Here is a 9456-nt window from a genome sequence, read left to right on the forward strand (position 1 = left end):
ATCCCTTCTTCTCCTCTGCTTGGTCGTTGTGAAGCCCGAAATTGACTTTCAGACAGGGGAGATATGAGGGGCTTGGTCTAGTTGCAAGGGGCAACCTTAGCTAAATCAATTAACGACCTGGAAAGCGCGACGCGTAGAATTGCAGGGTACGTAACTTCAAACGGTCTTCATCACGTGACGGCAATCATCGTTCTAGGGGGGGAAGCTGCGACTTACAAGGTGTCTAGATGGACAAGGTACCTACCCCAGGTGCAGTAACTTGACTTAACTTACTCGAGACCCTTTTTGGTGATGACGGCGCATTCTTGATTCTTCCTTCAGTCCCTCTCTTCTCTTCACTTAATTGTCATTTCCATCTTGTCCAAATACCTGCTGACTGACGTATTTCTGTTTGGCTCCCATCTTTCCAGCGATGATACCCTAATAATCTACCAACTTCATCCGTCACCCAGGCCTGTGCCTCACTCCATCTAGAGCTTCGCCCATCATGTTTTCCAGCTCTCCCAACGCAGCCAAGTCTGCCGATAACCTCGCGGCCTTATCCCCTATAGGCCATGGCGAGCTTCCATTTCATAGGTAGTCATAAATACTTCTCAGAAGCTTTCAAGCTATGAATCTGACATGTGATGCAGTAGCAACCATAGACATCCTCAAATGCATCCCCACCCGTCAGCGCGACGTGGCTCTACAGCGAGCTCCATTCATTCAGTAGGAGGCGTGCTTGACAGCGCTCCTAGCAGTTTGGCTGCCTCGGTGTATGAATCAAGCCAAAATGGTTTGTCTTGTTCTTGGAATCCTCCATCGCAATGGCTAACCGCTGGAAGCTATCTCGACCCTGCTTCAGCCCCCGATTGTTCGAACCGGCCTTCAGCCTCACACCTCCGCACCAGCTTCGACTGCGCATAAGCCTCCGACTGCTCGAGATATTCCTCCGGTCACCTTGACAAATATCACAAAAGTCGACGTTCAAGAATTTAGCCCATACTTATCCAAGGTTGGAGCACTATACGACCAGCTGCAACGATTGAAAGAAAGCGACGAAGAGGACAACAAAGAGCAGCGTTCCGATCGGCAAGATACTCCAACTGATTCGAGTGGTGATGGATATTTGCGACCGGGTCCAAAGCCTCGCCCAACTCGCAAGGGCTCGACTGCATCGCTTTCATCGATGAATTCAAATGATGGCCAGGGTCCAGTTCGAAGACCAAGCGCTGGCTTTATTCGAAGATCTACGCAAGGGCCACCTCCGCTATCAACCATCCCAACTGTATACTTTGACGACGAGTTCCATCTTGAAAATCCCCGTACATTCGACATTGTGAGCGAACGATCCGAGGTTATCCGACCTGCCAATGCCGAAGATGCGAAAGGTGCGCTCAACGGAAGCGCTGCGGCGCCGCGGAAGGCTCTCGCAACCAACGCAATCCTACAAGAAAAGCTGTCGTGGTACATGGACACTATTGAGGTTCATCTCATCAATTCTATCTCGACCGCTTCAACAACATTCTTCACAGCATTAGGATCCTTGAAGGAGCTCCACTCAGAAGCTGCGGAATCTGTTGAGAGGATCAAGACGCTCAGAAAAGAGCTCGAAGCGCTCGACGAGGAGATTGCGACCAAGGGTTTGCAGATTGTTCACCAGCGAAGACGGCAGGAAAACTTGCGCCAGCTCAACGACGCCGTGCTTCAGCTCAAGCAAATCGCGGATGGTGTTGCAGGCTGTGAGACGCTTGTGAATGAGGGAGAAATCGACAAGGCCCTTGCGAGCATCGACTCGCTCGAAAAGCTTATTGCTGGTGAAAGGGACACTACTTCTGACAACCAACCGAAAATCCAATTGCTGGACCTGCGATCAGCTTCGGCTCTGCAAGGCGTTAATGCGGATTTGGCCCTTTTACGTTCGCGCATTGGAAAGGCGTACGAGACCAACTTCCAGGATATTTTGATCCGTGATTTGCGTCGACATGTCGAATCAGTGTCATCTCCAGAGATTCTTCTTAGATGGGATGCTTCGGCAAATAGATCCAAGGCTGGTCATGTCAGGTCTCCTTCAGTTTTCCCAACGTATCTGACGAATACCGATGAATTAAAGGCTGCACTGTTGCCTAACATGGTTGGGTTGCACCGAGCGAAGCATATCGCGGCTGCAACCATCGCTTACCGAGAGGCTGTCTTGCGTGAGATCAGGAACTTGATTAGACGACCTTTACCCAGCTCCACGGATGATGATAATGAGTCAATGATGTCGGTCTCTACTGCAAGCGGTGGCCGCCATCTGTCGAATCAAGAAAAGTCGTCTATTCTGGCACGGAATCTGCGGGCTTTAGACCCAGAAGACGGCGAAGATCTTTTAGTCAAAATCTATATCGGAGTCACGGAGACACTCAGGAGACTTACAACTCAGGTCAAGGTCTTGTTGGAGATCACAAGCTCCCTCACCGAGAGTGCACAGGGCGACACTCTAAAATCCCCTACAGTGAGGTCGCCTATCTCTAGCCCAAGACCAGACAGATTCGCAAGCAACCCGATGAACAACGCAGTGTTTGAAGTTCAAGAGGAGCTGCACAAGAGCTTGGATATTACCAACCTCCTTGGCCAAGCAGTGGATGTGGCGATTGAAAAGATTGTCAAGGTGTTGAAGGTTCGGGCAGAGCAGACTGCGCAACTGCCACTAACTCTTTTCCTGCGTTACTTCACGCTCAATCTCTATTTTGCCAACGAATGCGAGTCGATATCCGGCCGAAGCGGCACGTCTCTGAAAAATGTGGTTAATGGACACATCAAAGACTTCGTGCAAAGGAATCGCGACGCTGAGATGCAGAAGCTGGCTCAAGGCATGGAATCGGACCAGTGGAATGCCAAAGATTTCGATGAGAAGAACACGGACTTGCTGAATATCATTCTGGGGAGCAGTACTCACGATCCCCAAGAGTGGACCGACAGCACCAAGATTTGGATTTCCAATTCCGAGTTGGAACATCATAATGAAGAAGAGAATATCGAGACGAATGGCACCGGCAAAGAGAAGACCAGAACCGCCACAATCGATTCGGAAAGCTTTATGCTACCGAAATCGGCCATTCTGTGCTTGGAAGGCATTGCCAAATTCTCTCACCTCATTAATGGAATTCCATCAATGACCCTTGATATTGCAACGTCCTTGATCGCGTATCTTCAACTTTTCAACTCGAGATGCACGCAACTTATTCTGGGTGCTGGAGCGACTCGATCAGCTGGCCTAAAGAACATCACAACCAAACATCTAGCGTTGGCCTCCCAAGCGCTCTCCTTCACGGCTACCCTCATTCCACATGTCAGAGAATTTGTGCGAAGGCATGCTGGATCAGGAGCGAACGTGTCGAATGTCATGGGTGAATTCGACAAAATCAGGCGGCTGTTGCAAGAGCATCAAGACAGCATCTACCAGAAGCTTGTTGAGATTATGAGCGGTCGAGCAGCCATTCATTCGCGTACGATGAAAACAATCGATTGGGAAGCAGATGGAGGCAAGAGCGTCCATTCATACATGGAAACATTGGCTAAGGAAACGACGACTCTTCATCGTGTTTTGACTAAGCATCTTCCTGAGACATCGATCCAGATGATTATGCTTCCTGTGTTTTCCAGCTACAGAGATCAGCTTGGGTCAAGCCTCAGGGATGCAGATCCCAAGACCGAAGCTGGCCTCAAGAGGTATGTAATATGCAGTCCACCACCGGGCTATCCACTAATCACTCTCTTAGTATGAATAATGATATTGAGTTTCTGACAATGAAACTTGGCAAACTGGACGGGTTCGGGGATACGGGAGAATATCTTCAGAAGATCATCAAGTCAAAGCAGGTCAAGACGGTGGAACCAGCTATCGAACCCACATCAGAAAAGAAGGATGATGAATCCAAAGAGAACGAAACAGGTCCTTCCGCAGAGGCTGCAGAGTCTACAGAGCCTGCCGAGAAGAAGGAATAGAGTTAGTTATGGCGACGACTTGAATAATCGTGCCACTGTTGGGCCAAGAACCATACCACAATTGTGCAAAGTGCGCCTTACGTTGATGCTTTACCCAACTCAGTCAGTTACTGGGAACTGCTTCCGGCTTCCACCGTCCTGTCATAGGCTCGAACTTGTATATTGCGCAGAATTTGACGAGTACACCACGGGTCTATTCCCACAGTTCAGAGTTATACTACTGTACGCTAAACACGGCGGCTGGCGTCAAGCTTATCGTGTTTTTCCCGCGACCCGCATTCCAGAGCACACAGCATTCCAGGTCTCAAGCCTCAACCGGACGCCTGCTTCCAACCAGCGCAAAATTCGAATGTGTACACGGGGAGAAACCGTCTCATCTGGGCGGGAACCGCTTGGTCGGGTTCCGAGAGCTCGGCAGGGTCTTCTGGCGCTGCGCCTTCCGGCAAGGGCGTTTCTGTCATTGACGATGACTTTTTGCTTTTTATAGTTCAGAATTTTCAAAACATACTGAAACGATACAATCAATTCAGGTAATTCAACTTCGATTTGGATCATCTATTCAGCCTATACGTGAATCTTGCCGCTTCCTTTAGTCGAGTGCGGTCTTGGAGATCCTTCCCGAGAGCACGGGCCAAGGAGCTAAGGATGAGGCAGTTCCTATGAAATTCACATGTCAATAGAATCGTTCCGAAGTTGTACAGACAAGGGGCGCGGAAACATTGACAATCCCGCGTCGAGAGGCCATGTTTATCATCTCGATATCACATGTGCTTTTCCGTCGTACAAAGAAAGAAACTATGTATGTACTGTGCTGTATCATTGCCAAGGGGAAGACTTTGACGGGTAAACCTTAAAAAAGAAAGTTGGGATGAGAGACAATGAGGTAGTGATCTGCAATCGTGTTGATCAATCAATTTATCGATCTGTTGTAACTCAAAGGGGGTTTATTCTTAGAGCATCTTGGCATATCCTGCCCATCCCTAGGGAGAATTCATAGTACAGGACCAACAAGCCCTGCAATTCAACAGTGGTCGTCCTGTGAGAATTTATTCAACAAATACATACAGTACCATCCTGGTTTTCTGTGCTATCTACACCTAAGTACTAAATTTACAGCAGAGACGTATTGGTGACGACGTTACATCCCGGGCAGGGGATCAACCTTGTACCTGCAGACACGACATCAGGCCGTGATGCTGACCTGACGTGTCTCCCTCAACTCGGTCAGGATCGAAAAGCAGAAACAATGATTTGATTCGACAGTTGGCCGAGTGCCGAGTAAGCAGGAGGCTGAAGGTTGGTAATGCATTGTAACTAACAGTGCTTTGTTTGCTCAATAAGGAGAAAACAACGCAGTTCAAGGTGTGCTAGCAAAAGAAACGTTCAGGGGGAGGGGTTTGTTTCAAGCGTGCATGTGGCTTATCCTTTGTCACCGAGTGACACCACACGAGTCAACTCAATTTGTCTGATGGTTTTCACTAAGTTCTTCACTGGTCAAGTTTCTTTCAAGGCATCGAATGAGTCAAGATCAATCATCTATGTTCAGTTTTCTATGTCCAAGTCTAAAGTCTAAAGGTCGTGTCCAAAAAAGGGATAATTCCCATCATTTTGTAAGGGAGCTTTTGCGCTCCAAGTCAAGTATGTACAAAGAATTTTATGTAAAAAGTCTTTCAACGAATGTAAGAATGTGTGTAGAATGTAGAACGAGTGCCAGCCTCAACCCTCTTGCTAACACAAGAGGCATCAAGCCTGTGATGATGCAAAAGCGCGAAAGGGAGTGACGACGCTCTGCATTGTTTGGAGGAACTCATGTCCTGTTTTGTCCTTGTCTTGTCTTGCCTGGGTAATCTATCCATCCATAAGCGCCAACTGCTCCAGCCCAAAGGTCTATAAGAAAGGCCTCGGTTTTGCAACAAACGAGGGGTATCTTTCAGGGTATGTAAAACGAGAATCGTGTAGTGTAGAAAGGGATTCATGACATCGTCAATGCGGTGTTCAACGCCGCGGCGTGTAAAGGTGAAGAAAGGGGGTAGGTGAAGAAGTGAAAATCAAGAACCGTCCGGGCAATGGCAGTAGGGACGCTTAAGCACGCTTGGCCTTGTAAGGGCTGGAGCCAGAACCAAGAGTAGTGATGAGGTCAACCTCCTCAGTAACCTTGGTCTGAACATCATCGGGGAGCCAGTAGGCGTTGTCGCAAGGGAACTGCTCACAACCCGACATGGGAGAGGCACCAGTCTTGGGCCACATCTGCTTGACGTTGTCCTTATCGTTAGGGTCGACAATGGCAGAGACGTCGAAGTAGGTCTTGCCGTTCCAGCCACCGAAGGTGACCTCGCCGAGCATGCCAGGCTTGTCCTCGTGGCCCTTCTGGACAGCGTAGAAGTTACCGATGTACTTGTCAGGGAAATCAACGGTAACCTCCTTAGCACTGCTGACAGTGACGGACTCGGGGCCCTCAAATCCAGGGTCAGGGGTGAAGATGATGGTGCGCTCCTTGTCATCGAGGGTAACAAAGGTGACGGTGGCAGCAGCAGCGTAGGTAGCAGAGGCAACGAGGCCAACGAAAGCGGTAGCGAACTTCATTTTGGCTGTTTTTGTGGATTGGAGTGAGAATGGGGTTGTGGAGTTTTCTCGATTGTCGTCAAGACAAGAGTGTTGATGTTGTGCAGTGTCTGATGAAAGACTGAATCAGGACGTGATAGTCAATGTTACTCAGAATGATAGAGTAACTTGGTGATGATCGAGAACTAGCTCGTGGAATTGTTCAGGGATTGTGTAGATTCGACTTCAAAAGGAATGAGAAGCGTTGAATCAAAGGAATGATCGTCCGGAGACAAAAAGGTAATCTGAAACGGAAGGACTGTGTTGTGTTGATCAGAACAAACATCTGGAGAAGGGGGAAAGAGGCCCGTTTTATAAACGAGATCTGAACGCGAGTAACTGCACCCAGAGACCTGGCACCTCACCTCTTTGCTTGAGAGCCAGGTACTCGAGATCAGATTTGTCAAGGAAAACGCTCGGCGCCTCAGTGGAGACCAGACACGAGGAGGGTGTCCTAGTGTCTTGACCCGACGGACCCTACAAAAAGACTTCCCGGTGGTGTTGTGGGGTGGTAGGCACAAATGTGATGAGAACCACTTCATCGGCCAACACAGCGAAGTACATATGTACGGCAACACTGTACAGTGCACTCAAAATCTGCAGGCTTGGTGATACCGGTGGCTCTGCTCGATCCCCCGCATGAGCAGTCACTGTGTTATTCCCAACGCTTCCCAATTATCCAAGGCGGCAAGTCCTTTCCATGGCATGTGCTGCAGTGTTGACTGCTATACGTATACGTATGCAGCGTGTACATACACCGCGGTACCTGTCCTGTTGCTGGTGGTGGTGGTGTGGGCTCATTTTGACTGTTGCTGAGTGGCCCGTGAGATGCCTGTTGACTGCGGCCCGGTTCTATAAGCTTTACGAACAAAGGGAGGTCAGGCCGTTGTTTCAACGTCCCCTTCAAGGTTTCGTTCATCTTGTCTGTTCTTTATGAAATACTCGGTTGGTTGTGCTTATTGGTCGTCTCGAAATGAAACAATTTGTCCATCTAGAGCCTCATTTCAGACATGACTTCGCACCCTGGACACTGGTCTATAATAAGCGCGCGACAACAAAATGTGAAGGGCGGAACAGTAATACTACCCGTACAGTATGAACCCAGAACGGGAGCCCCCCAAAAGCCTGCCAGACTGCCCGAGTAGAGGGATCCAGCTCTGCGAGATACAAGCTTCTCGGGCCCTCTTCGAATGGAACCAGGGCAACGCTTCCCCTGCCAGCCTAGGCCAACAAACCGGTAGAAAAAAGGCGTCTGTCAGCGATTCAGCGTAGCCGCTCCCAGTTCCGCGGCTGGGTACAGTACCGGTAGAGTAAGCTGCAAGGGTGTGGCCAAGCGGGCGACTACCGCAAGGGCACCCACAAAAACGCTCTAATTTTTCTTCTAGCTGCATATTGACTTGGTTCCCTCGGCCACTTCTGTCGTCTTATTGGCTGTCTGTTTGCCACCAGTGCCTGGTACCTGACAGCGTCCATGTGGTCGGACTGTGGAAGGCTTGGTTCGAAGACTGCTCAGCGCCGAATGGGTGTGAGAATGGTAGGGAACGCGCAGGACCCAGAAACAGTGAGCAGGGTTGACTGCAAGCTTGAGGTGCGCGTCAGCAATAATAACGTAGGACTTTTCTCCTACTTCGCTACTCGTGCCGGGAATAGTCTGGTCCCATGCAAGCACTTACTACGTAGTGCGCAACGCTTGCTGGCATTACCAACAACCTGAGACTTGGTGAAAACTCTGAATAGCCTGGTCACGGCTAACCACTGACGACAGTGTGGCTTTCTCCTCTGTCAGTGACACGTGGATACTGAATCAATGAATTGGAGCTATTGCGTCTTTTCTGAATCTGAAAAATCAAAACAGACTTTTCATTTTACAGGCACTAACAGTCGAGCATTCCTGACTGTGGCCCCGTTGCAATGCCGTCGTTAACAAGCTCGTCCTTTCAAAACTCAAAATTGGGCGACAGCCACTTCAGAGGGCCAAGACCCTAAGTAAATGATTCAGACCTTAATAATTGACCACCCATGGCGAGAGTGACCCGACTCGGTCTATACGTATGCTGACACGTTGCGATGCCAGTTAAGCATAGTCAGACGGGTCTTCCAGACCGTTGACTGTGCCTGGCGATCAATTGTCTCCAAATGCCACGCTTCTTGAGAGAAAAACTAAGCATCTGGTCGGGAACCAGGGTAAAGCTGCCGCGTCACCAATCATCAGCTAAGGCAGCTGCTAAAAAAGCTCACATCCCTGCAATCGATGCTGGGTCGTTGATTCATTAACATGTCCAAGCGAAGTAGCTGCAGAAACATTGGAGATAAGGTACGAGAATGGTAAGTGGGGGATTGGTCCGCAAATACAGTCATTATATTGGCGTTATTATTGCTCGGGCTTCCTTGAAGTGCTGTTTTGTTGACAATTACGCCTTGCTAATTGCGTTGGCCGATGAGACAAGGCAGGATGGGCCGAGATGTTTGCCTGAGGCGTCGACACTAAGGCAAGGAACTAACGGATTCGTATAAACGGAGTGGGAACAGAAGAAAAAAACGCTTTCTTGGTGCGTTAAAAACGTTGCGGACTTTCTTCCATCTTGGTCGTCGAGGCCGTCGGACACAGTATGAAACTGTCATGAACGGTGCCAGCGCCGCGCGGCTTTAGTATCGTTCTCGAATCGTCGGCCCAGCCCGGAGAGTGCTCCGTTCTGCACGTTCTGCAGCCAAGCACCAAGTGTGCTTGTTTGTGTGTGTGCTGATTATTAGTCTGTTGCTATTATCCAGTATTATTCCTTAGGGCAATTGGTTGCCATAGGTTTTGTCGAGTTCAGTTGCAAAGTCTGACGTTCATATCACGAACTGCCTTGTTGTTGATGTGTCGATCATTGTCTTTGAACAAGG

General features: G+C 49.2%; 2 protein-coding genes across 2 annotated transcripts; one reads left to right on the top strand and one right to left on the bottom strand.

Moving 5' to 3' along the window:
• Window positions 1–487: 487 nt before the first annotated feature.
• On the top strand, window positions 488–3969 carry FIESC28_07504 (uncharacterized protein; the record flags this gene model as incomplete). Its single annotated transcript, XM_031161644.1, has 4 exons — window positions 488–576; window positions 633–775; window positions 825–3693; window positions 3744–3969. The coding sequence occupies 4 exons, from the start codon at window positions 488–490 to the stop codon at window positions 3967–3969; spliced, it is 3327 nt and encodes a 1108-aa protein (XP_031014346.1).
• Window positions 3970–6051: 2082 nt separating this feature from the next.
• On the bottom strand, window positions 6052–6552 carry FIESC28_07505 (uncharacterized protein; the record flags this gene model as incomplete). The annotated part of the gene is made up of 1 exon (XM_031161645.1): window positions 6052–6552. The coding sequence occupies one exon, from the start codon at window positions 6550–6552 to the stop codon at window positions 6052–6054; it is 501 nt and encodes a 166-aa protein (XP_031014347.1).
• Window positions 6553–9456: the final 2904 nt, after the last annotated feature.

The sequence above is a fragment of the Fusarium coffeatum genome (genome assembly GCF_003316985.1).
Source record: "Fusarium coffeatum strain FIESC_28 chromosome Unknown BRIP53273_contig_166, whole genome shotgun sequence".
Lineage (NCBI taxonomy): Eukaryota > Fungi > Ascomycota > Sordariomycetes > Hypocreales > Nectriaceae > Fusarium > Fusarium coffeatum.